Consider the following 27,784-nt stretch of genomic DNA (forward strand, 5'->3'; position numbering starts at 1 on the left):
AAGTTGGGAAGAAATACAAGGTTTGCCTAGCACCATGTACAAGTGGGGAGGCTCAAGCATCTGGCTCATGTCCAGGTGAACTCTGCAAAAGCAGCCCTGTGGACTGGAGTAGGTAGCTTCACCCTGTGGCCATATCCCTCAGGCTTTGATGTCTATTTTGTCTTGTTGTGACACCAGTCAAGAAGATTTCATTCCGTCCCAAGCCACAAAACAAACTGATCATTTGATTAGCCCACACTCTGCAAAAACCCTGTGCTCAGTGCACAGTCATGTGTACATATTTGGTTGTGCATGTCCAATATTTAAGAGCCTCCAGCAGAGCCCAGGGCAGAAATAGAGACACTCCCTTGGGCTGAGCTCTACCCCACTCTTCTCTGTGGGTGTCACACTGCTCAGAAAGAAGTAGGCAGAACAGCTGGAGTGAGGCAGGGCTGTTGGCAACAGAACGTGATGTCAGAACCCACTTGGCGAAGAGCACCCATTGGTAGTTACATTCAGAGTGCCAGGGCTTTTCAAGCTGCCAAGAGAGAATGCTTGTGGGTGGGTGGTAGAACAAAAAGGCAAAGGGAACAACGCAAGCCCATTTCCAAGGAGGGGCGAGAAATAAGCAACAAAGAAGATGCCCTCAGATATGTGATGTATCAGTGGCTGTTCTGGGGGTGACACCATCTGTATTAAGTGAGCTACCTACAGATAAGGTAAGTTGACAGCTTGCTTGAGGAGCTGTGTATGAGACACAGTTCTTAAAACACCAAGATGGGCTTTGTGGGCTTGCTGTGGTTCCACACAGGGTCAGAGAGGGATGCAGGGCTGCTGGCATCTCTGTAACAGCAGTCTTGGAACAGGGAAATAACTTCCTAGAACCACAAGGCTCTCCTGTGACTTCTGGACCAGAAAAGAGCTTCCTGAATATCAGGAAGGTATATTTGTGACATCCCAGGAATGTACCAGGCTTGCCAAAGCAGATTAATAGTCCAATTTACCAGACATGATCCTGTGAAAATAAGAATCTAAATATGAATAGGGACTTCCTGGAGACAGGAAATATTAATATTTAGTCTATTGCCTCCATATATGTGGGCATTGTTTGTTCCTTTAGCCTTTTTGTTCTACCCATCCACCCACTCATCGTCCTTTTCTAGCAGCCTAAAAAGAAGCAATGGGCCCCCCAAAAAACAAACAGTTTCCTAGCTAGAAAAGTACCCAATAAATGTTACCTCAGTCCTTCCTACGAATCCCACCTCCTTCTGCTTGTTTATATCACTTTGATACATATGGTATCCAATTCTGTAGCTCTTTTCCATATTCTGCTCTGTAATTGTTATCTGTTTTATTAAATTTAGTCTCTTCCTAATCAGAAAATAAAAATTCCTTGAGGATTCCTTAAAGATGAGGATGTGCATTATGCATTAGTTAGCTGGGGCAGCTATAACAAAATACCATCAACTGGGTGGCTTCAATGACAGATGTTTATTTCTCACAGTTCTGGAGGCTGGGAGTCTGAGATCAGGGTGCCAGCATGGTTGAGTTCTGGTGAGGACTCACCTCCTGGCTTGCAGATGGCTGCCTTCTTGATGTGTCCTCACATGACAGAGAGAGAAAGAGCTCTGGACTCTTACTCTTCTTATAAGGACACTAATCTCATGATGGGGGCCCCACTCTCATGACCTTATCTAAACCTAATTACTTTCCCAAAGGTCCCACCTGCAAATACCATCACATTAGAGTTTAGGGTTTTAACATACGAGCTTTAGGGGAACATATATTCAGTTTATAACAGGATTCGTATTTTATTAATTGGTATTGTATCTAATGCATAAAGGATGAACTGTGGACAATATAGAGTTAATGTTAAGTTTTTTTTTTAATTTATTTAGTACCTGACACAGTACAGTTGCAATCAGACATTAGAAACCTTTTGTTGATTTATTAGATAACCCTGTATGTTCATGATAAAGTTTGTGTTTTTGATTTTGAATCTATTTGGTGAAATGAAGTGGGGAGTTGCACAACTATTTGGTGAATCTTGATTAATTCAATCCACTCTTCACACCCACTAGGTTGGCTATAATATAAAAGAGAGACATAACAAGTGTTGGTGAGGATGTGGAGAAATTGGGACCCCTGCATATTGCTGGCGGGAAGGTAAAACTGTACAACCACTCTGGAAAACAGTTTGGCGGTTCCTCATAATGTTAAACATAGAGTTACACAAGTGAACAGAGAGTTAAATATATGACCCAGCAAGTCCACTCCTTCATATCTACCCAAGAGAAATGAAAACATGCTCACATAAACACTGGTACACAAATGTTCAAAGAAGCATTATTCATAATAGCCAAAAAGTAGAAATGATGTAAATGTCCATCAGCTAGAGAATAAATAGACAAAATGTACTATAGCCATTAAATTGAATGTTATTTAGCAATAAAGAGGAATTTTTTATTGATACATGTTACATGCCACAATAGGGATGAACCTCAGAAACAGTATGCTAAGTGAAAGAAGCCAGTCAAGAAAGACCACATAGTGTATGTTCTCGTTGATATAAAATACCCAAAAAAGAAGAATTTAGAGACAGAAAGTAGATTAGTGGTATCGTGGGACTGAGGAAGGAAGGAGGTGGTAAGGAGAAAGGGGAATGGAGAGTGACTGACAGTGGTGCCAAGGTTTCTTTGGGGGATAATGAAATGTTCTAAAATTAGGTTATGATTATGGTTGCAAAAGTCTGTAATGTATCAAAAACCATTGAATTGTATACTTTAAAGGAGTGTACTTACATTATATATTAATATATGATACATATAATTACATAATTCAAGGAGTGTATGTAAATTATATTTCAATAAACTTGTTTTTAACAAGACAAAATGTCCATCCATGTGTACAAGCTAAGATAAACTCCTTCTTAAATGATTGATTTTTGAACAGAGGATCAGAGTTTCCAGTTTCCAACTTGTGTTCTGCCACTACCTTGGACAAGTGATTTGATTTTTCTTGACATAGCTTTATTAACAAGCTTTCCAGATCTAAATTTTTGATGATATAACAATAAAACCACCCCCCACCACTCTTATATTTTAAAAAACCTTCTGTAACATAAGAACAAATTATATTTGAATGAAGAATACTGACATTATTAAATTGGAAAATAATGCCAAATAACTCTTCTGGTTTAGACTATGCTCATCTTTGGAAACAATTCAGGAAGTTCTACCCATGTTTCTTCACATAGTTGGAATTGAATTTGTGCACTTTGCAGAAAGCTCTTCGTTCTAAATTGAAGATTGCACTTGGGATCAAATTAGATAATGTATGTAAAAGTGCCCTGTTAATTGGTCTACAAATATATGTTATTATTATTATTTATTTATTTTTAGAAACAGGATCTCATTTTGTTGCCCAGCTTGGAGTGCAGTGGTGTGATCACAGCTCAATGCAGTCTCAAACCCCTGGGCTTAAGTGATCCTCTCACTGTAGCCTCCTGAGTAGCTGAGACTATAGGCACCCTACGCACTCGGCTAAGTTTTTTTTTTTTTCCAATAGCCACGGGATCTCATTATGTTGCCTAGGTTGGTCTCTAACTCCTGACCTCAAGCAATCCTCTTCCCTTGGCCTCCCAAAGTGCTTGGATTACAGGCATTAGCTGGGAATATAGGAAACAATGGGCCAGGCGCGGTGGCTCACACCTGTAATTCCAGCACTTTGGGAGGCCGAGGCAGGTGGATCACGAGGTCAGGAGATTGAGACCATCCTGGCTAACACGGTGAAACCCCGTCTCTACTAAAAATGTAAAAAATTAGCCGGGCACGGTGGCGAGCGCCTGTAGTCCCAGCTACTGGGGAGGCTGAGGCAGGAGAATGGCGTGAACCCGGGAGGCAGAGCTTGCAGTGAGCTGAGATCGCACCACTGCTCTCCAGCCTGGGCGACAGAGCGAGACTCCGTCTCAAAAAAAAGAAAGAAACAATGCAGCCTAGAATATATTTTAGGATTCTTTAAAAATCAGTCCCTCTAAAAGCATCCTGAAAAGCGATGTACCTTCTCAAATATTTTAAAATTGACATCTTAAATATTTCATCATAAATTTAAACAGTAGCAAAGGATATTGTTTGTGGCACATTGTAAATATTTATATTTTAAAATGAAGCTTTTCTATCACTCTCCAGTGGAAGTACAGATACCACAGTAATTTGGAATCCATCACCATTGTCCCTTTAAGACATTAATAAACGAGCTCCTCTCCAACAATCAGAAACTTCACTTCATCCTTTTTCTCTTTCAACTTCCATTTCTATTCTACATCTCCAATACATGTTTATCCTAATGTAATATATTTATATTTAATGTCTTCAATTGGTAATCATTCTTCATATAAAATATATGTCCTGTGACTCTATGTGTAAAACAATTTCTTTTGGATTTACTTGTTATTCTAAATACTGGTGATATACATTTGATTAAAACAGCACACATTATAAATTTTGATAAACCATTCTTAGATGACTATTAGGTGGCACAATCCCCCTGGATGATACACAGAGGGGGCAGTAAGGTTTATTGGAAGTCTTATATCAAAGAGACACCAACAAAGCACACAGAATCTCTCAAACCATCATCCCGCAGAGAGGAGTGTGTAGGTTCAGGACCTTACTTGTGGAAACCTGGGGCACTAAGAGGAGACAGGGAGCACTTATTTGACTATGTGACAGTGGAGCTTCCTAGAGGTGGGCTGACTGTCTTAGAAAAAGGAAATAGTTGGAGCTCAGTGAGGCTAACAGTGGCTAGAAGCTGCTCAGTGAGGCTGACATTGGCTAGAAGCTGGTGGAGTAGGGACGAACCACTGAAGCTGTGCAGCGAGAAAAAACTTGTTTCTTGTCACCTAAAAAGTACAATTTATTGGAAACCTATCTCTTAATGAGGGGATAGGAGAGGATGTATTATGGTGCCTTGATCAAAGGAATTGCTGGATTTCTTATTGATTTGGCAATGTGTGATAGGAGTTAGGATAAGTTAGGAGTCAGTAAGATATTGTTAAAGTGGGGGAAAAAAATCTGGAAAGCAGACTATGACAATAGACCTGGCTGGGCATGGTGGCTCATGCCTTTAATCCCAGCAGTTTGGGAGGCTGAGGTGAGCAGATCATGAGGTCAAGAGATTGAGACCATCCTGGTCAACAGGCTGAAACCCCATCTCTACTAAAAATACAAAAGTTAACTGGGCGTGGTGGCACACACCTGTAGTCCCAGCTACTTGGGAGGCTGAGGCAGGAGAATAGCTTGAACTGGGGAGGCAAAGGTTGCTGTGAGCCGAGATCATGCCACTGCACCCCAGCCTGGGGACAGAGTGAGACTCTGTCTCAAAAGAAAAAGAAAGAAAAGAAAGAAAGAAAGAAAGAAAGAAAGAAAGAAAGAAAGAAAGAAAGAAAGAAAGAAAGAAAGAAAGAAAGAAAGAAAGAGAGAGAAAGAGAAAGAGAGAAAAAAAGAGAGAGAGAGAAAGAAACAAAAGAAAGAGAGAAAGAAAGAAAGAAAGAAAGAAAGAAAGAAAGAAAGAAAGAAAGAAAGAAAGAAAGAAAGAAAGAAAGAAAACAGACCCTTGACCTATTGCTAAGTGAAAGAAGCCAATCTAAAAAGACTGCATACTGTATGACTCCAATTATATGAGACCCTGGAGAAGGCAAAACTATTCAAACAGTGAAATGATCACTGGTTGTCGGACATTAGGAGAGAGGCAGGAATGAATAGGTGGAACACAGAGGATTTTTAGAGCAGTGAAACTATTCTGTGTGATCCTGTAATAGTGGATACCTGTTATTACACACTTGTCCAAACTCATAGAGCATATAACACCAAGAGAGAACCCTGATGTGAACTGTGAACTCTGGATAATAACATACCCATGCAGGTTCATTGTTGGTGACAAATGTACAGCTCTGTGGGGGGCAGTGATAGTGATCTGTTGATAGGATGGCTGTGTGAGAATGGGAGGTATATGAGAAAACTCTGTACTTTCTGCTCAGTTTTGTTGTGAAAACTGCTCTCAGAAATAAAGGTGAGAGAGAGGAAAAAAAGAGAGGCAAGGGTACCCTTGATGATAGACATCTTCTTAGACAAATAATTTTAGGAAAAAGTACGTAGACATTGAGTATTTGGACATAGTCACAAAATTAACCATGTTTGTGTGCCTTTCTTTATTCATTTATGTTTATTTGTTTGTAGAGAAAGGGGTCTCACTGTGTTGCTCAGGCTACTCTTGAATTCCTGGGCTCAAGAGATCCTTCCACCTCAGCCTCCCAAAGTGCTGGGATTACAGGCATGAGCCATTGTGTCCGACCTTCGTGTGCCCTTTAGAAAGTCTTCATATACCCTTAGGTATATCTGAAACCTAGTTTGAAGACTTTTGGTCTAAGGTTGTGGAGAGTGAATGAACAAGGAAAATGTAATAGAAAAGATGGATTATTCACTGACTGAATGATTCTTGGAGAACTGGGTAGTCAAATGGAAAAAAAAGGATGGATCTTTACACCTTATCAAAAATTAAATTCTGGATTTATCAAAAATTAAATTCTGGATGTATCAAAAATTTAAACGTAAAAAACAACCAGGGACCCTGGTGCATGCCTATAGTCCCGGTTATTCAGGAGGCCAAGACAGGAAAATCGCTTGAACTCAGGAGTTAGAGGCCAGCCTAGGCAATGTCATGAGACCCTGTTTCTAAAAATGTATGTCTATATTTCCCTATATATAGAAGTATATATAAAAGTTTAGGCCAGGCGTGGTGGCTCATGCCTATAATCCTAGCACTTTGGGAGGCCAAGGTGGGCGGATCACCTGAGGTCAGGATTTTGATACTAGCCTCTACTAAAAATACAAAAATTAGCCAGGCATGGTGGCAGGCACCTGTCATCCCAGCTACTCAGGAGGTTGAGGCAGGTGCATCGCCTTAACCCAGGAGGCGGAGTTGCAATGAACCAAGACTGCGCCACTGCACTCCAGCCTGGGCGACAAGAGTGAAACTCCATCTCAAAAAGAAAAAAAAAAAAGGTTAAAAAACCCATAAGCATACCGAATACCAGTAGAAACAATAGCGGGAGAATGGGAAGTGTGATTAGTGAGGTGGGCAATGAAGCATACAGCTGGTTTCTGTTATCACAAGAGTGCTCACAGATTAGCGCTGACGTCGGTATGTTAATATCCTGACTTGTGACATGTTAACAATAAGAATAACAGTTAACCATTATTGAGTGCTTATTATGTTCTTGACACTGTTCTAAGCATTTTACATGTGTTAAACCATTTAATCTTCACAACAACCCAATGATGAGAATAATATTATTATCTCCATTTTATAGATGAGGCAATTGAGGCACCAAGAGTTGAAGTCACATGCTAGTTAGGAGTAAAGCCAAGATTTATTAATTTAGGCCGCTGGCTCCAGACCCCAGGGACTAGGTCACCACACTTTACTATGAAACAATGTTTTTCACAATATGCCTTTAAAAAATACTAGACATACCAGATTAATAACTGTTAAATTTTGACAAAGTTGAATCTGCAGTGATAAGTTTAAACAATTTGTATATTTCCTTAAGAAAAAGACTGTCTTTATTTAACAGTTCAGTGAAAGGACACAGTACTATTTTACCCCTTATATATTTCACTAGGAGAGTATAATTTTGACATCTCTGCAAGGTTATGTCACAATTTAATTTCATAGTATTAAAAAAAAAACAGCGCATAGAGTAGAAACACACTGCCATTATGTATGAATTATTTTACAATTATGATTATCAATAGTTTATCACAGGATGGTAGACAAAATAGTCATTCTTTACATTAGTATTCTGCTTGTGTTGAAGCTGGGAGCAAATATCACATTATTTCTTTGGCAGAGTAAATCTGTAAATCTCATTAGAAATGTATAAATACCAAATAGCATACCAAATGTAATAGCTTTATAAGATTGTTGTGAAATAATTATTGTGATGTTAAAGAAGATATAAAATAATGTATTGTCAACTGCTTGATAATAAAAAATGCTCTACTAATGTTCTTCAGTATTTAAAAAGGAATTTGTAAGATAAGACCAATTTTTGTTCAAAATTAAATTAAGACTAAGAGAAGCCTTTTTCTCAGGGTGGTAGAGATGGGGCAAGTTTCATTCTTCAGCCTGTACAAATGAATTTTTATTTATTTGAATAAGTAATCTGAAAGAGACTAAAAACTGCATGCCATCACATAGTGCATGAAGCCCTGTCCTCAGAAGTATAGGTGGGAGGTCTTATCAACGTAGCTTTCTTTCTTTCACATCCTTTTCTACTTGGAAATGGTTTGAGCTGGATCAGAGAAGTTGAAGAGGTATGTGTAATACTCAGGGAAAAAAATACCTTCTTCTCAGCTAGTAGGAGAATTCCTTGGGGGCAGAGACAATTTTATTTAAAAGGCAATTTGATAAACCTACAGGTAGAAATTAGCTCAGGTTGGCACCTAGGTTTCCTGCATAACAAAGAAAGGAAAGGAGGGAGAAGTGACTACTTTGCTGGGGAAGAAAGGTTATGAAAAGGAGACAACTCCAGGTGCTGTCTGCATTGTTCAGTCGTGCTTTGTGGAGTGATTTTTCTCCTTGAGGGAAACAACATGTTGTGCTGAGTCCTGTTCGTGGTTTGCACACAGTGGAAAGGTGGCTGATATGTAGGTGACACATGAATAACCCCACTTACTTAATGTATTCATAAAAGGAATAAAGTCGTGGCTGGAATGAGCAGTGAGCCGTGAAGGAACCTCTTCTGCAAATGTGTCAGAGGCCCTTCCTGGAGCCAATGACTCTCCTGAAAGAAAGCACTCTGGGTTCCCCACCTACTCTGTCATCTTGGCAGCTGGCAGCAACTCATTCCGGTAATCTCTCTCTTCCACCATCCCTGGTTTTGGCAGTAAAAAATGGTAAGCTATTTGAATTTTGGAACTAGAAGGGATTTGGAGATAATTATATTTAATCCCCCAATTTGAGGAATAGAACCACAGTGAAGTTAGAGACATGTGCGATGTTGTATGGCTTATGCTGGCAGGGGACGGTGAGAATCCAGGCTCTGAAGTTTTCAACCAATGCTCTTTCCACAGCACCACAAAATATGAAGAAATTTGGAGAAGGAGGAAAAGTCTTACCAGTAAATATAGCCAAGGCATCAGCAAAACGATGAAACTGATATATAGCTGTTTTCCTCTTGCAAAAGACTTTTTCATCTGACAAGATACACACGATAGATGAAAACATTAAATGTGAAAAATATGTAAGTAGCAGGTGCTGAGCTTTGTATAATGAGTTGTGTGTTCATTTCTTCTTGAAGGTGAGAAACAGTTCAACCACAGCTGGGGTGGGTGGAGAAACATAATTCTTGGTGATGTATAGTGAAAATCATAGCCCACCAGCTCAGCCATACAGCACTTGAAGAGGTCATGATTATGAAGGGCCGCACACAAGAGCCAGATGTATACCAGTGACAAGGAATACGCATTTTCTTCAGATGTCACAAGTCCTCTTTTTCATTGTTGAGTAATGACTATAACAGCATCACTTAGTTCAACCAACAGTATCTGTGATGGGGCAGAAGAAAACCTCAAGACAGTATTAGTGTTCAAATAACACGAGTTTCACAAACACTCAGAACAGTTTCTTTTTTGCAATGATTCATAGATGATTAAAAAAAAAAAAACTGTAAGACAATTTCCTGTGGTGAATTTATAACCATAGCTTTTGAATTATTGAAAAACAATGCTTTCAAGTTGGCCATCTCTATGATGCTGGTCATCTTGGTGTTTGGGTGTTCAGAGCCATTAAACTACAACAAAGCACATAAATATAAAGTGACAAAAAGAGTCCTTGCCTGTCTCTCCAAGCCAGCAGCTTCTCATCGGGAATAACGGTTTCAGAGGGGAGGGTTAGAAGATTCCTTAGATAGATTCATGGTGGCTTCCAGATGGCTGATACAAAAGCCAGAGGGAGGCTTGGGTAGGCAGTCATTTGATAGCTGGTTTATGACGAGGATAGCAAAATGAATTTCCAGATATATTTCCAACTAGAGGCCTTAGAATCTCTCACCCAGGGTTTCTGTTGTAAATTAAAAAAATCATGGTATTCAAAAAATAGCCGGGCGACAATGTGTCCCCTTCTCAATATGACAGAATTAGGCAGAGTTTGAGTGGCAATCATACCAAGCCTATACCTTAGCCACTATACCTTAGCCACTGTGGAACTGGCCTCTCTAAATATAGAAAACTAAGTAGAAATATTATTCATATGTGCAAAACAGCATTGTGGCTTTCTATGTTAAGCATATTTAAACTCTACAGGAAATAGTCCAGGAGGATATGTGTATGCTTTCCTATAACTTCCGACTAAAATAGATTACTTTAATGTTTTAGATCATATGGTGAAACTGCAGTTTTAACGAAAATAAAATATATCTACAGGAATGGTATATGCATATAACGGAATATGTATTAGTCAGGGTTCTCCAGAGAAACAGAACCAATAGGAGAATGTTAATGTCCTCCAGAAACACCCTCACAGGCACACCTGGAATAATGTTTGACTAAATGTCTGGGCACCGCAGGGCCCAGTCCAATTGACACATAAAATTAACCATCACAGAATATTATTCAGCCTTAAAAAGGAAGGAGATTCAGACATATGCTACAACATGAATGAACCTTGAGGACATTATGCTAAGTGAAATAAGCCAGTCACAGAAAAGAAAGTTACTGAATCCACTTATATGAGGTACCTAGAGCAGTACAATTCATAAAGACAGAAATTAGAATGGCTGTTGCCAGGGGCTGGAGGAAGGAGGAAATGGCAGTTGTTTACTGGGCATAGAGTTTCAGTTTTGCAAGATGGAAAAATTCTGGACATGGATGGTGGTAATGTCACACGAGAATGAGAATATATGTAATACCACTGGACTATACACACAAAAGTAAATAGGATGGTAAATTTTATGTTAAGTGTATTTTTCCATGTTCAGAAAGAAAAAGAAAAGAAAAAATGCTGTTTACGAGAAACATTTACCTAGATGCCAATCAAATGGATGAGAATGTTTCCCAGTATTTTAGGAGACCACCTGAATGACGTAAACACCCCCTCTATCAAGGTCATCACACAAGCAGATTCATAATTTCCACAGAAAAAGCTGTGAAATTGTTTTACCAGACAGTAGGGATGGAGTCAATATCAGTTCCTCAGTTTACTGCACAGGCATATCATCATTTGTACATAAAATAGCTTCTCTTTCAGTCCCCTGATATACTGAATTTTTTTGAAATAGGGAAAGTTTCAACAATGTGCTTCTATATATAAAAATTAATAAAATTCAAAACAAACATCGATCATTGGCTTTACCTCTAATGTAGTAATCATTATAAAATGCTTTCACATAAATTTCTCATTTGATTCTTAAAACAATCCTGCAACGTTTTATTTTCACTGTTGATTAACTTTAGTGTCAGAAAGGTTAAACAATTTTCCTAAAGACACACAGCTAATCCACAGTGGAGCCATCTAGAATGCCATCCCTCAAGGGATGCAGAGGCAGAAGAGAAATGCCTGAGTGGAGTATCACTCAGGGGTCTGCCAAGAGCCAGACATCTCTAAAGGGATGATCAAAGAGATGGTGTCTTACTCTGTTTGAGCTGCTGTACCCAAAATACCATAGACTAGGTAGCTTAAACAACTTACTTCTCACAGTCCTGGAGGCTGGGAAGTACAAGGTCAAGGTGTCCTCAGATTATGTGTCTGGTGAGGGCCCACTTCCTGGTTCATAGATGGCTGTCATCTCACTGTGTACTCACACGTTAGAAGGGGTGAGGGAGCTCTCTGTGGTCTCTTTAAAGGGCACTCATCCCATTCGTGAGCGTGCTGCCCTTATGACCTAATCGTCTATCAAAGGTCCACCTCCTATGCATCCAGGGTTAGGATTTAATATATGAATTGGGGCCAGGGGACACAAATATTATCATAGTTTGTTTTGTGCTGCTGGACCAACATATCTGAGAATGAGTAATTTATAAAGAAGATAAATGTATTTCTCACCATTCTGGATGCTGGAAACTGCAAGATTAAGGTGCTGCAGTTTGGTTGTCTGGGGAGGGCTGCACCCTCCTGACGGGAGGAACGCTGTGCCCCAGCAGGGCGCAAAGTGGAAGGGCAAGCTTGCCAAATGAATGCTGCAAGAAACCTCTTTTATAAGAGTTTCAATTCCACTCACGGGGGAGGAGCCCTCATGACCTAATCACTTCTTAAACCCTCACCTCTTATGCTTTCACATTGGCAACACCTGAATTTTTGGGGGGCACATATTCAGACTATAGCAAACAATTAGTTCATAGCAGATGGTAATGAAGGGATGACAGCAACAGCCAGAAACTGTTACCATCCATAATCTCAAAGAGGCAAAGGGAGAAGGTGGGTACTGGAACCTGGTGAGATCAGCAGCTACTGGACACTGAGGACTCTAGAGGAGGGAGTTGGCTATGATTAACTTCCAGCCTGGCAGGGAGGGGCCAGGGAATAAATACCACAACCCCTCCCTGCTTCCATCTTTCAGTGATGCCTCCCTTGGAGAAAGCCTAGCAGAAAGTGTAGGGCAAGGAGTGACTAATCAATATGAGCTAATGGGACACACAGTAGGGTGGAGGGTAGACTTGAAAGGCACATGGAGAAGATCTAACACAGACAGGAGAAGGTTAGCTTTATTCAAAACCTTTCAAGTGAGTGATTCATTTGCAGAACTTCCAGGTACTGTGGTAAGTAAGACACATTATTTTCATTACATTTTAAAAAATTATTAATATTATTTTTGATTGAAAAATTATAATTGTCTTATTTTTTGAAGAATTCATTTCTTTGAGTTCTCTTAGATAAAACATTGCAGTCTATTATATTGTGAATTAATAATTTTTTAAAAGTTTAATGTGGGTTTTAATTAATTCTAATCCAGAGGCAAAATTAGCATTTCAAAAACAATTCTAACTATAGGAAAACTGCTACATAGTTTAAAAAGAAAAGAATGGAATTCTCAATTGGTGGAAAGAACATAACTACCAGACAGTAAGCCTGAATTGCAGTTTTCACTTTTGTACTTCTTTTGTGTCTGACTTTGGGTAAGTCACTTATTCTCATTGGGTTTCAACGTCTTTATCTGCAGTATAAAGAAGTTGAAGTAGAATAGTGATTCCCACATCTGGTTAATCATCAGAATCATTTAGGAATTAACTACCTTCCTTCCTTCGTGTTTTGTTTGTTTGTTTGTTTAGACAGAGTCTCACTCTGTCACCCAAGCTGGAGTGCAGTGGTGCCATCTCAGTTCACTGCAGCCTCTGCCTCCTGGGCTTAATCGATTCTCGTGCCTCAGCCTCCTGAGTAGCTAGGATTACAGGCATGCACCACCACACCCAGATACTGTTTTGTATTTTTAATTGAGATGGAGTTTCACCATTTTGGTCAGGCTGGGCTCAAACTCCTGACCTCAAGTGATCCACCTGCCTCAGCCTCCCAATATGCTGGGATTATAGGCATAAGCTAACACTCTTGGTTGAAAGAGGTTTAATCATTGTGCTGGTCCAAGGAGGAGCCAGGAAGAAACCTCAAATCCATCCCCTCAAGGAGTCTGGGGCTAGGGTTTCATTCCTTCCTTTTTTTTTCTGGTAGCAACTTACTTTATTGAAATGAATGATACAAATATTGAAGGGAAAAAGGCAGATGGTTTGGTACAGTCTATGGGAAGAGTGAAGATAACCCGAAGATGTGTGTAGTATATTGGTGACCATGGAAAGTCAACCCCATGGCCATGAGTTCCCAGGCTCAAGCCTAGGATGGGCTTGTCAAAGAGATGCTCCACATGCCAGATTCTACGGCCACCACTTCATGCAAACTGCTTACTCCTGCTCATTCACATAATGAGTCTCCAGAACGTCACACAACCCAGGGTTGTTTCGTAATTTGGGTAATTTCAGTGGCCTATTTAGATAATATCAGTAAAGACACAATACTTTAAACAATGTAAACATACTCCTTTGTACTCGGTTTACTCTCCTAGTTCTCATGGTCTGGTTTCCTGAGGATTTGAAGATTAGGTCACCTTATTGGTTCTGCTGTTTTATCAGTTTCTCAGCATGGTTCCTTTCCACATCATCCTAGTGCTTCCATAGTGAGGTATGGAAAGTACAGCCGTGGCAGATGAAGAGCTCCAAATTGATCCACTCTCCAGGTCCTGGTGGTGGCTCCAGTGTTCTTACGAGGAGGAAAAAAGGGAGGTGGAGGCTGTGTGGTGGATGGTGGTGTGTAGGCCTCAGCATGGAAAGTTGTATGTGGCAGGGATGGAAGGCTGGCCTGGAGTGGCTGACCACATTTATTATTAAGCTATATTTGCTTGGCAACACAGTTAGAAATATTGTTACCTCCATTAAAAATGATAGTAATAATAATAACACAAATCACCATTTGTTAGGTGCCTGTTAAATGCCAGGTGCTTCACATGTATTATTCCATTTAACAGTTACAACACCCTTATTCAAGTAGATGTCATTATCATGCTATTAGCCCCATTTGACAGATAAGAAAACTGAGACTTTTGAATGTATCTTAGGGTGCCTCCAGCAGTTCATAACAATCAAACTCAAACCAGCTTAAACAATAATGAAATGCATTTTTGTGCAAAATAGAATGCCCAGAGGTAGGCAAGCCTTCAAGATTGACGGATTTACTGGCCCAGTAGTGCCATCAGGGAAGCAGGTTCTCTCTACCGTGCCATTTATCAAATCACCCACATCCTGTGGCTGGTTCTCCCCATGGACGTAAGGTGGCTACCACCAGAAACTGGGCTGCCATTCTTATTTACTTATATTTGACATGCATGAGAGAGAACCCTCTCCCCAGTGCGTGGATCATGTGTACTTCCTGTGCTGGGTAGTGCCTGTTGTATTTCAGCTTCATTCTTGCCCTTCTCTCCTCTCAACCATCTTGCTGAGAGCCTAGACTCCCCTGTCACCCAGCTTTCCATTAGATAATGTCATAATGGGAGGCATTACCATGAGGTTGGAAGATGAGAGGAAGGGAGAATACCTCTTTGTTTCCTGGCTTCTGGTGGCGTCTTGGGAGGTGGCTGGTGAACCCAGTCCTTGGATCCAGTTGGGAGATTCGACTTCTCCACTGGCGGCAGCAGCCATGGACACTTGGGGGTCTTTCCTGATACAGTGATCATGGGCTCTGTGTAATCCCATTTTCCTCTTTGCTTCTCTAGTCCAGGAGAGCTACAATCTTGTGGTAAACTTACTGTCTCCTTTTTACTCCTTCTACCATTCAACAGCCTTGTAACTAATTTTACGAGTTTAAACAATATTAAATTCCCTTACTTTAGATACTTATAGTGGTTTTGTTTTCTTTGTTGGACACTGTAAAACTTGAATTAGATTAGATCAATTTACATCAGATGTGCCCTTCTGGATGAAAAAAAAATCTTCATATTCCCCGAATGAATTTTAGACCATTATGGACCCAATTCCCTGGAACAGTTTCCTCTAAGTCACATGGGATGCATGGAGAAGAGGTAGATACCTAAATAAAGTCTTGTTGCCATTTGCAGCACTACAGTATATGGTGTAGTACAAGGTTGAGTATCTAGGGTTGGGCCTGGAACCAAGTGTGTTTGCTGCCAGTCTGTGCCACGGTGAAGCACATGTCTGGAAGGCAGATTGGGTCACTGGGTCTGGGAGTGCAAGCCCTAGGTGTTGAGGTGGTTAGATCTCACAAGCGAGTGTTTCACTGAAGATGTAGGAGTTACAGACAAAATCTACTTTTATCCATTCTTTTCCGCCCTCTGGACTGCCCAATTTTTGTCTTGTGTGTGTGTGTGCAAGCTCGTTGCTCTTCATCGTTAACTCATGCAGGAGCTTGCAGACCTGTCATCAGCAGCAACAGTTTCTCCACTGCCATTAAAGTTATGCTGAACAAAAGATACATTGCTTAATAATGCTCAGATTCTTTATTTTGCTACATGACATAGTATTGATCAAGTCCAGGGTCGGCCACAGTCACATCGACTTTTTTCAATGTTCCTGCTAATTTACTGCAGAATCCAAACTGAAGATATAGCATTTGGCTGCAATTACAATCTGTCACTTAATATTTTTCTTTTCCAATATTGAACAGACTTAGTGTATCTTCTGCTGTGTTTAAAGACATTCTAAATCAAGGACAGAATCCAGAGTATTTTTCACAGAACTATTCTTAGTGGCAAATTCTGGATTTCAAGGGCTACCCACATAGGACTATCTCCCACATACCCCTCCAATAAATTTCATTAGACTTCTTTTCTTTGTCTTCCTTCCCTCCCTGCCTCCCTCCCTGCCTCCCTCCCTCCCTCCCCTTCTCCTTTTCTCCCTCCCTCCCTTCCTCCCACCCTTCCTTACTTCCTTCTCACTGGAATTCCTGAACGGTTACATGAAATTTAAATAGCTTATCACATAAATTTTACTTATTTCCTGAAGAGCATCTCATTTTATATGCACTGTATAAAATGCATATTTATACAGTTGATTTGAGGATGGGATCTGGGAAGAGGTGATGGTGTAAAGAGCAAATCCTATCATGGGGTGTTACAGTAATAGCTGATCAACTTTATACAACTCCCTCAGGCAGAACAATTGACTTCTCTGTTCTCCTACAGCAGCGAGCATTCTCTTAGCCTTTCTAATTCAGATCTAGAGGGTTGTAGGGGTGATAAAAAGTATCAACAAGCAGCAATTTCAAGGAGGTCCAGTTTGTATCTCTTCCGCAGAAATGAACATGGTGGTGTTTTTGTGTATGGAGCAGAAGCAAGGGAGGTGAGGTGCCACAGAGGCATGAATAGTATGGCTGGGATATTTCTGGGCCATTGGAGTCACCAAGATCACTGGGGCTGATTCAGGTCCTAACTAGCCAGGACAGGGTCCTAGGGCCTGGAAGCTTCCAAGGAGTATGGACCTCATCCCCAGCACATGCATGGGTGCTTTAAGGTGACCCCATCTAAGCAAACATCATCTATGGGTCACTCAATTCTTATGGCTTGCAGCACCTGGGAAGGTGTGCTGTTACTTAAGAACCTGTCTTACTACCCAGGTTAACAACACATTTCAAGACTAGAGCATGTTGCAAAACATTTCTTTGTTTTTTGGAGGGGTTCACGTCAGGCCAAGTTGAGTCAGCCTTAGAAAGGTGCCTGGAAATCTCTTTTTCTGTTGTCTCCTGCTCTTATCCTGCCCTTCTCCTGGAGAAGCTGCTTCCATCCTCCAGGTGCCAACAACAGGTAAGTCCAGGTAGGATTGTGACAGTAGATTTTTACAGCCCTTTCTGGGTGTCTTCTTAGGTGTTTAGACTCTTTGGAGAAGCACATTTACAAGACACATAAACCTTTCTGTTCCTGGTATTAATCATTTCTCATAAATATCTATGATGCTTGTTATGATCAAATACCTGCTTCCTATAAGAGATGAGAGTTGGGAGGAACAAGGTGGGAAAAGGGAAGGGGAACCCTCATCTTGCCACACGCCATAGAGGTCCATAGGCTAAGACCTTGGGCAGCTCTGGGGCAACATCTAGTTGTTTTGAGACCCCCGGGGAGGAAACTGAGAAGATGAAAGATGCATGAAGTCTAACTCTGAGTGGGGGACGAGGCATGCTGTTAGTGGGAGTGTATGTGGGGTCCACACTGTGGGCAGTCGTGTGTGATTGTAGTGACACAGCTCCCTCCACCTACCCATTTGTGCATCTTTTAGTTGCTGGAAGCAGTTATGCTCTTATCTATAGTGAGTATCCTTTCTGCTTTTTAAAATGCTTGGGTTTTCTTTCTATGAATTTCCATTAATGTGCATCTTTAGGAAGAGAAAGATTCTGCTTTATTCATATGGAGTCATTTATACAATATAAACTGAAGTTCAGAGCCTTTTATGAGGTACATAAATATAACCAGAGACTGAAAAGCATTGGGAGCATCTACTAAATGTAATATGTTATTTTTCGTGGCAGCAATATTATTTTAAATACAAATTCTATGGAAAGTGAATATCAGAATTTGTTAGTTAATACCTATAAATCCATTTAAGCTGCTCAGATAAATGGATAATCTAAAGAGTTACGGTTAGAAAGGCTGACACGGGTTTGAGCTTGGCAACATAAAACCTTCATCCCTTGGCCTTTTCCCACAGCATTCTGCAGGCAAACACTGGCTCATTTGAAGTTCTGACCTTCAAGATTTCAAAAGTAGGAGCTGAGATGCAGAAGACATATGTCTCTTGAAATGTGTTTCTTTTTAGTCTGACGCTCAAAAGAAAAAATATGTTGATTAATTTGATGGTCATGCACACAAAAGTACACTTTTCCCTGCGAGGCAGTACAATCACGAGGGTTGGGAGTGCAGGCTCTGGAGCCAGACTTTCTGGGTTCACATCCCTCTCCTGCCACTTGCCAGCTGTGTGATCTTCAGCAGGTCACTTAACCTCTCCATGCTTCAATTTTCATCCTTCGATAGCTTGGATATCTGGATGGCAATGTGCCAAATCACACGCCTTTCCTACCAAACACCTTGTTAATTAAGAGTGCTTAACATGTGCCAAGTACTTAAGCAATGCCTTCATAATTGGTCAGCGTTCTCCTTTGAAAACTGGCACTAACCACTTGGCCTCACAGCAATAAGATTTCCTGGAAAGCCAGAGAAAGGTTATGGAATGGAAAGAAAGCAGGAGGGCCCGGTCTGGGCCAGGAGTTGAGGATGCCGTCGAGGCAGGCAGCAGTAGCCATGCCTAGGTCACTCTTGGGACTGTTCTGGCGCTCAGATTGCCCGAGCAACGGGGATGCATCTGACTTCTGAACATTCCTCCTGTTCTGTCAACTCCCAAGGTTCAGAGTCCTGGAGACAAGGATATTTGACTAAGTTTCTGGCATAGCTCTTCTTGCCCTCCTCCCCACACTGTATCAGGAGTGGGTAAAAGATATATCTGATCCCCTTGGTTTCCGTAACAGGAGGTGGCAAGGGAAAGTAGGCACTGGGATCTGTCTTCTTGCCAAGATTACATAAAATGGAGAATTCCATCCGTAGGAACATGTGGTGCTTAGAGTGGAGGTGTGTGGATTCTGGGCGGTCAAAAAAAAAAAAAAAAAATCACAAATCTTTGCTAAACTTGTATAAGACTTTAAATTTCTCTCAATAGCCCCACGAGCAGTGTTGTGCTGGTTAATGTAACAACTGCCTGCCTGGTCCTGATTTGTAGCATTTGTCTATTTTCTCAAGGCAAACCCACTCATCATAGCTAATTTCAAGCTACCAACACGACAGCACTGAACACAGCTGGGAAGAGATGCGCAGTAACATACCACTATGCAGCATCTTCACCACACAGCTACAACACGTGGAATTAACCTCAAGTGCACAGACAGCAGTGAAATGTAGTACGTGGTTTTTGCCTTTGTACCAAACTAATAAAATAATTAGAAAGTGATGAGTTTTGAGTATTAATTACCTTTGTTGTTAACATAATTGTAGCTTTATATAATTTAACTTTTAATAATAGCTGGAATTTAATAACTGGTTTACAAAATTTAACAATCAGCTCCTGTGAGTCATTATGAGCCAGCTCCAGCATACCACTGCCTTGAAGTGGATCAATATAATGTTATTGAGAGAGAGACAAAGAGAAAATGAAAAAAAAGATTCTTTTCGTTTATGCACTAAGATGCTTGGTAGAGAGGCCTAGGGCCTGGAAATTTTGTTCAGTAGCTTGTAGCATTGGGGGCCCTTGGTAAAAGAATAATAACAGTATCTGACGTTTATATAGCAAAACACATTTTTATTTAACATTTGCTCATTTTTGAGCCTCACAACAAATCCAAGGGAAAGATCAGCAAGGCATGTCACAGAGGAGGGGACTAAGAGTCATTAAGCAAAAGTGACCCCTGACAGGTAGAGCGGACACTAGAATCAGGTCCATGAGACTTGCAGTTCACACACTGTTTTCATACCACCCTGTCTCTTTGAACCCCTGTCATCTCTGGAGCAGCCACTTATTACAGTCAGGGATGTTGTCGGGCCTCATCCTCAGAATTCAGTCCAGGAGGCAATTCCGCATCTTCATAAACAAAGAATAAAATAAAGTTAGGCCTACAAATGGGCAATGATAACTGGCTGTATTAGCAGCTGTCATAGCTGACTCCAAGACCGGCCCCAGTGATCCTCACTCCTTGGCATTCATGTTCTTGGACTCCTACAGTGAATAGGGCTGACCTGTGTGACCAGTAGGATAGTGACCGCACATGACTTCTGAAGCTAGTGGTAAAGAGCACTGCAGCCTCTGCTTTGTTTTCTTTCATCACTTGTTCTGGGGGAAGCCCGCAGCTGTGTTGGAAGCACCTATGGAAGGGAACTGAGGCCTCCCACTAACAACCAGCCCTACCTGGCAGCCAGCGAGTGAACCATCCTGGAAGTGGATCCTCCACCTCCACACAAGCATTCAGCTGAAGGCAGACCTGGCTGACATCTGAACGGAGCCTTATGAGTAACCCCACACCAGAATCACCCAGCCAGTGCTCCTACATTTTGGACCCACAGAAACTGTGAGCGATGATCAATGTTTGTTGTTTGAAGCCACTACATTTGGGTTTAATTTGTTGCGCAGTAATAGATACACTGAACAGCTCTCAAAGCTGCTCAATATGGGCTTCGGGTCACGTCAACTAGATACAGAAAGGCTTTAGGGACTCAAGAAACACTTTGAGTAAACTTGTTTTCCTCCTTTCACCAAAGAAACTGAATTTGAGGCCAATATTTGAAAACTTTGTGCTATATCACTACCGAAATACGTTGTATTCTTAATGCCTTTCCAAATGACCTGTTGTCCATAGAAAAGTACATTCAACATTGAATGCATCTGCTACTCTGAAGAGCAAGACAGCTCGAACAGGAATTCACTCAGACATCTCATAGCACGAAATCATCTCATAGCCTTTCAGACCCCGTCTTCACTGTCACCTTTCATTCTTTTGGGTCTCTGGGCCATGGCAACCCCTGTCTTTTCGGAAAGCAGGAACGGAGGGATATAACGAAAGAAATGAATTCGGAAGACAGGGGGCTAGGGACCCTACTGGATGTTGGAGGGGAACTTTTAAATCATTTGCAAAACACCAGTCCCGACCTCCCCTGGGAGACTGAGCCGTTACCTCTTCTGGCGTCCCTGCCAGCGGAATTTCGCTCCTAGGGAAGTCGCTCGCGTCCTCGAGAGCACCTGAAAGGATCTCAGCGAAGCGGAAGGCTCTGGTGCCAGCGGGGAGAGTCGGCGCCGGATTTCCTCAGCTTCTTGGCGCGTTTCCTCGGAGCCGGGGGAGGCAGAGCACGGACCCCGGAGTCGGCGCCCAAAGCGGCACGGCCTCGCGAGGGGCGGGAGTGCGGGGAGGTGGGTGTGCGGTCGGCGCGCTCGCCCTCCAGTTGCAGCCCGTGGCGAGCGCGCACGGCAAGCGAGCGCCGGCGCCTCCAGCATGGAGTGGGAACTCAACTTGCTGCTCTACCTGGCGCTCTTCTTCTTCCTGCTCTTCTTACTTTTCCTCCTGCTCTTCGTGGTCATCAAGCAACTGAAGAACTCCGTGGCCAACACAGCCGGGGCGCTCCAGCCCGGGCGCCTGTCGGTGCACCGCGAGCCTTGGGGCTTCTCCCGAGAGCAAGCGGTGTGACCTGAGTGCGGGCACTGGCGGGAGGGCACCGAACTGCGCGGGCCCTGGGCTGGGTCTCCGCCTCAATTCTCCGTCTTCGTGGCCTCCCAGTTTCCAGGTGCGGGGCTCGGCGGCTCTGACGGGTCGGTTCCGGCGTGAGGCGCAGGTACCCGCGTCTCCGCTCCTGTGGGAGGCCCGGGGCTCGCAGAGCGTTCGGGTGCCAGGGACGGTGGGTGTATGGGGTCTGGGCTGGCGCTTTGCTCTTCGGGAGGGACCCCAAGTTGTTCCAGGGCTGGGAGAGATGGCGAAAAGAGAATTCGCCCCTTGGAGCCGGAGTGACTTTGGACAACAGCAAGCTCTTTTCGGTTCAACTGCATTTTAGTTATACCCAAGGAGTGGAAAAGTAAATTATTCGGGTAATTCAGTTTAGCTATTTTCGAACAAAATCGAAGGTTAACCTGAATATCCACATTTTTGAGAAAGAGTGTGTGGGCTTTGGGACAGGTGGCAGGAGGAAACAGCGCACTTGAAGTATTTTAAAAATTGCTTTAAACATTTTTGCGCTTTGAGAGATGGTAAAGAGTTCGTCTGGTGGTGCTGGGGTGGGGCGTGGGGGAGGGAAGATTCAGTCGCCCATTTGGAGGGAGGAATCCCTTCCTCCCGGTGTTCCTTACTCATATTCTAGCCACCAACCACAGTTAGTGTCTGCAGATTGCAGTGCAGGGTAGGTTTGGAATCTGGGACAGCGGATGGTGAACGTTACAGTGAGAGTCATTTGAAAGATGCCTTAGGGTTTGCCGGTACGTGACCTTTTGGGTGATGGCCTGGAAAGCCAGCTAAAAGAGGTACTGTTTGCATAGCGTAGGGAAACAGGAAAAAGGACGGAGAGGCGGGTCTGTGGTTTCAGTTTAAATTACTAGAACTTTTGCAGAATATGGGCGAGCAGGAGCAAACTTGAGTACCAGTATGCCCTAAGTACCCTCTCGGTAATGTTAGTTTGGGAAATATCTTCATCCTTCGGAAGCTTTTCCCTAGATTTATGTCGTCTCTCTTTCTAGAGCCGAGCTGCTGCCCTTGACTGGTGCATAGAGGACCACAGCTGCAATGACAGTTTGGGCCTGCAAAAAGAAGGCTGGAACAACGGGAGATGGAAGCTTTCTGCAAATGGTAGGTTGGGATGGCACATGGTTTCACGTTGGCCTTAGTTATGACTAAACTTCTAAAGATCCAGGGCCTAAAAACATGTAGGTTCAGGATGGGGGAAATGGGTACAAGGAAGGAAAGGGCTCTCTTCCACTCAAATCTGGTGAGCTTCTACCAGAACTACAAAGCCAAACTGACTCCTAACTCATTTCGAGAATCAGTGTCTCAGTAGAGGATTGTGGAAATTTGACTGAGATGTCAGGAGTGTTTGCACTTTTAATAATCATTCTGCTCTTTTGAAAAACAGTGCGGGGGTTCATGGGATGAAATATGTGATGCAGATAGACTCTGTCTTCAGTAAGGGAGGATTTGGGTTAGTCATATCAGTGTGGGATAAGCTAAGTCATAACTATAGTATTGAAAATACTAATTTTAGACACAAAGAAAGACCATATAGAGAGGCTAAAAAAATGAAATACTAAAGTTTGCCTAAGTTGATAATATAAAAGTGAAGTGTAAGACAATTATTTTGATGCTTTAAAGGAAAAATAGTCTCAGGTGAATAATTTTGGCCCAAGACATCAGATAATTTCCCACTTTCTATTTCACTCTCCCCAAATAGGCCCGTTCTTAATAAATAAGTGGTTTACTTTAATTATTAGGGTATGAGCAAATTCTCACCTCTTTATCAGAGTTATGGTAAGACTTGATTTGAATTCCCAGTTTGAATTCCCTGAATCAACTGCAGTGATTCTGTATTGTGCTTTGAACAATAGTTCTCTAATTGGTTGATATCTCCGCAGTGGCATTTAGTTAAAGGGTTGTATAGTTAATACGGACATTGAAGATGAGTGTGGGAGTAATTAATTAGCAATGATAGTTTTTGTAAGGATTGAAAACAATCATTTCACACTTTAGAATAACCAGAATGGAAATTATTTTAACCACATGCTTGGCTTCTTGAGTTTGCAATCCTTTAATCTTCCTAGCACCACCACTGGTATCCATGAGTTTAACCTGCCCATCATTCTTCCTAGACAGGAGACTATTGAAAAGTCAGGGTGACTAGTTTATTACCATCTGAGTATTAATCCAATCTCTCAGCTGGTTCTACTGACTCATGTTCCTAAGAAAGCAGTGGTGCCTTTCTATCTTGTGTCCAGGGTCATTTTATTACCTCCTTGTAATCAAATTCATTAATGACCAAGTTCCCATTTATCCAGGCCACAATGAATATTTATTCCTATTACTCAACCTCTGCTTGGAACTTGACTCTAAGCTCTGGGAATTAAGGTAACTCACATTTGCTCTTAGATCTTGCTGCTGTTGATCTCCTGCCCTGCCCTTGCTTTGTTAGAGGCTCTGCTTTTGAAACTTTGACACCTGTAGATGAGCTGTCTTTTGCTATTTATTTAATTATTCAATCATCATTTTTCCAAGACCTGACATAGACCGACCTCCCAAATTAGGACTACTTTCAAACTCACATTTTTGGCTACCTTAATGCATTTTTGACTTAGATCAAATACTCTGACATCCACAATGATCTAGGTTTCAGGCTTCTACATGTTGGCTACTCCATCCCTTGACCACCCCCTGTTCTGACAGTCACTATGGGCCAAGTCTATTTTTAAAGACTGTGTAAGTATGAGACAGACATTAAAGCACTTGAAAAGTCAAGAATATTTAAAATAACTGCTTATTATATAAATGTAACTTCATTATAGAAGATTCCTATGTTTTATTTTCAATAAAAAGGTTTTTAGTGATTCTTCAGCAATGTTAGAAGGTGACTTGAATTTCTTACATTATAAGGAAATGAGCCATAATTCTATTATGTAATATTTGTATTTTATTTCAAATATTATTATTTCATCATTGTTTCTAAATTTCAGGTGTTTAAAATGGCTTCAGATCTTATCAAGACAATCTTGGTTGTTGCATTAGTTTCCAAACTTGTAAGTGCAATGGATCTGCAGTTCTACTTGGCAAGATAACCATTTTAAGTTGAATGAGAATGACATCACACTCACACCTGCAAAATCTAAAATGTCTAATAAAGTAGATTCCTATGTCTGAACTTCAATTTTAGGGCACAGCTGTAGATGCAGAACTGATGCCATCTGGTGTGATTCTACAGAATAAGAGAGAAAATTTACCCAGAGTGTGCCATGCACTGGCTTTTCTGGGAATGGCAAGGTGCCAGGATTTGTTTTTGGTTCGCTTGCAGGGGTGGAAACTTGGAACTAGGTGAGTAAAAAATATGAAATACTCTATTTTTAGTTTGACATTCTGTATTTCCAATTTTGTCTATAGTTTCAAAATCAGTGCAATGGAGTTAAATTTTAAATGACCAAAATTTTAAAGTTTGTAAATGGTTAAACCATTTAGAATAGTGGGAAATGTTTGTTTTTTTCTAAGTCACACTTACTAATCTAGAGACTGGTAGAATACTAAAGATACTAATGTAATACATAAGGTATCTACACAGTGCTGTACTTTGTTTTTAATTTTAGCAGCTACTCCGAGTTATTTGTGCATATTTAAGCTAAATCCACAATTAAAACTCTAGGATCATTAGAATGTCACTGTCAGGTGTCTGTGTCACATACAAGGGAAGGTTAAGAATTGAGTTGTAAATCTTTGATGTAGTTTTTTTTTGTTTGTTTGAATCAGTGAAATACATTTCTCAGTCTTCCACTTTTTATTTTGTCTACACAAAATAAATAATGTTATGGGTTAATAATGATCTGATTAAGTATCTGAGTCATGAGCATCTTCCCATACAGGAAGCTGGATTATCAGAAGGGCATTTAGACCCAGTAATCAGAACCTAATAAGCATGCAGGAAAAGCTTTCTGATGGATTAAAGTTAAAAAAAAAAAAAAACCCTCTTATTTTCCTTAACAGTAGCCACTTTGTATAATGAACCCAAACATTTCTGCCATTCTTGGTCTGTATAGACAGATCCTGAAGACATGGGTGGGTTTGAGCTAAAACCTTTATCTGTGACTTTTGTTTTGTTAGTATGACTCTGAAGTTACTTGAATTTATTGAATAGGTACAGATTCTTCAAGCAAGATGTCTTTTCCTTTCAGATGAAAATCACACTTTCCTATTGGGAATCAAGATGAATTTTTATCTTGATAATGGAATAGGAAGTTTTGGACTGAAGAGCGGCTTAAACAAATTAGAGGGTTTGTTCTTTTCTCATAGAACAAGGAGGTTAGAGGCAGGCAGCTGCTGGTGTTGGTTCAGCAGCTCACGGATGTCAGGCTTAATTAAGGTGGCTGCTGAGGTTCCTTTGGCTTTTTCCTCCAGGTTCCAAGATGGTCCCTGCAGCTGCCCACAAGAAGGAGGAGGAAGCCCACAGAGAAAACGGGGCATGCCAGTTCGAATCCACTTGCTTTTTAAGAGCTTCCTCAGCAGGCCAATAGCTTTTGCCTTCATCTCATTGGCCAGAACTGTGTCATTGGCTACTGCTATCGGCAAGATTGTCTGAGAAATGTAGTTTTTGTAGCTGGATATATAACTGCCTTTGACAAAAATCCATTTTCTCTTCATGAGGAAGAAGATGGTGGTGGATCTTGGGAGGACAACTAACATTTTATGCCCTGGCTACAAAATACAGTTGCAGAGGAGCATAAAGTTCAAAAAGATCAAAACTCTAGTTCCTTCACAACTGTCAAAGCTCCAAGCAGCACTGCTCCCCTCTGACAGAGTGAGCAGAGTGAAGGCATGTCAGGTGTTCTCACAAAACTCTTGACAGGACTGACCTCTCTTAGCCAATATCCTTGTCCCACATCAGGATTTTCTAGAGGGCCCTGGGTACCTGCGCACTTCCTTGGTGGCCATAACCTCTTTATGGAGGGTTGGTGTAGGATAAAGAATGTTCTACCACGCTGCTCCCTCATCTGCATCATTTCTCTCCTCTCTAATTATCCTGTCAGTTATATTTTGGTGGAGTCTGGGTTTGTGTATTTGATTCCTATAAAAAGACCGTTGCTTTCATGCATGGAGGAGGGGAATCTATGCAGAGAAAGGCTACCTTACTCCTTTCTGTGACTCCACCACCGGTCTAGGAATATCCTGGGAGAAGAATTGCCTCTCAAAGCTGCTTCTATAAGCAGCCTACATCCTAGCTAAGCAAAGAAGAAACACTTCCCACATCCAGGGCTGTCTAAAAGAACTTTCTGTGATGACAGAAATGTTCTATATCTGCAGTGTCCAATATGCTAACCATTTAGACACATGGGGCTAGTGAACACTTGAAATGTGGCTAGTGTGACTGAGGAAGGAAAATTTAAATTTTGTTTAATTGTAATTAATTTAAATTAAAATAGCCAAATGGGGCTACTAGCTTTTGTGTTAGATAGCACAGTATACTTTATTCTCTTTCTTGCGTTGTAGAACCAGCTGGGAGAGGTGTGGGTCAGTCATGGGCTTGATGTCCCATGGTCTTCACTATTCTAGCTTGCCATTGAACTTGTCTCCCAGAGGAAAAGAAAGAATGGTATTTGGAATTAAATTCAAGATGTTAACTTGACATCTATATATTGCACATATTCCTGTGTAGTGCATGGAATGGTCTCCTGGGAGTACCTGTGATTGATTTGAGTGATAACTGATCTTGAAGAAATGGCAGTACGGCTCCACTTCACCTTCCTAGTGACTATCATGTGTTCCCAGTCAGAGTGACTCAGCAGAGATTATTTTGTTCTCTTGTGCAGTTTATTCTGTGTCATTTTATTTTTGTAATATTGTGGCAGCTAAATGATTATTCTGTGTATGTTTTTCAAAATATTAGGTGGCTTATATTTTTTAAAAGGCTATGAAATAAAAATAAACTATATGTAACACAGTTTTTCATGTGGCTTTTTATTGGTGAGTTATTATTACCGAACTTTGTTAATGGTCAATT

The 27,784-nt window shown here is 41.3% G+C and overlaps 3 protein-coding genes across 6 annotated transcripts in view; 2 read left to right on the plus strand and 1 right to left on the minus strand.

Moving 5' to 3' along the window:
- LOC126955751 (signal peptidase complex subunit 2-like) overlaps positions 1-27,784 on the minus strand; it is a 705,796-nt gene that overhangs the window by 315,677 nt on the left and 362,335 nt on the right. The gene's annotated exons all lie outside the window — the stretch shown is intronic.
- LOC126955753 (uncharacterized) lies at positions 462-27,727 on the plus strand. 4 transcript variants are annotated; one of them, XM_050792652.1, is made up of 5 exons: positions 462-698; positions 22,779-22,887; positions 24,759-24,821; positions 24,956-25,113; positions 26,185-27,727. In XM_050792652.1, the coding sequence occupies exons 2-5, from the start codon at positions 22,825-22,827 to the stop codon at positions 26,363-26,365; spliced, it is 465 nt and encodes a 154-aa protein (XP_050648609.1). In that variant the 5' UTR covers positions 462-698; positions 22,779-22,824; the 3' UTR covers positions 26,366-27,727. The 4 variants fall into 4 exon arrangements, with proteins under 4 accessions (XP_050648609.1, XP_050648608.1, XP_050648611.1 ...); XM_050792651.1 differs by lacking the exon at positions 462-698 and adding an exon at positions 21,760-21,838; XM_050792653.1 differs by lacking the exon at positions 462-698 and adding an exon at positions 22,344-22,520.
- Positions 21,384-21,757, plus strand: SMIM43 (small integral membrane protein 43). Its single transcript, XM_050792657.1, has one exon. It carries the CDS (start codon positions 21,550-21,552, stop codon positions 21,739-21,741), a length of 192 nt encoding a protein of 63 aa, XP_050648614.1. The 5' UTR covers positions 21,384-21,549; the 3' UTR covers positions 21,742-21,757.

This window comes from Macaca thibetana, chromosome 5 (assembly GCF_024542745.1).
Source record: "Macaca thibetana thibetana isolate TM-01 chromosome 5, ASM2454274v1, whole genome shotgun sequence".
NCBI classification, from domain to species: domain Eukaryota; kingdom Metazoa; phylum Chordata; class Mammalia; order Primates; family Cercopithecidae; genus Macaca; species Macaca thibetana.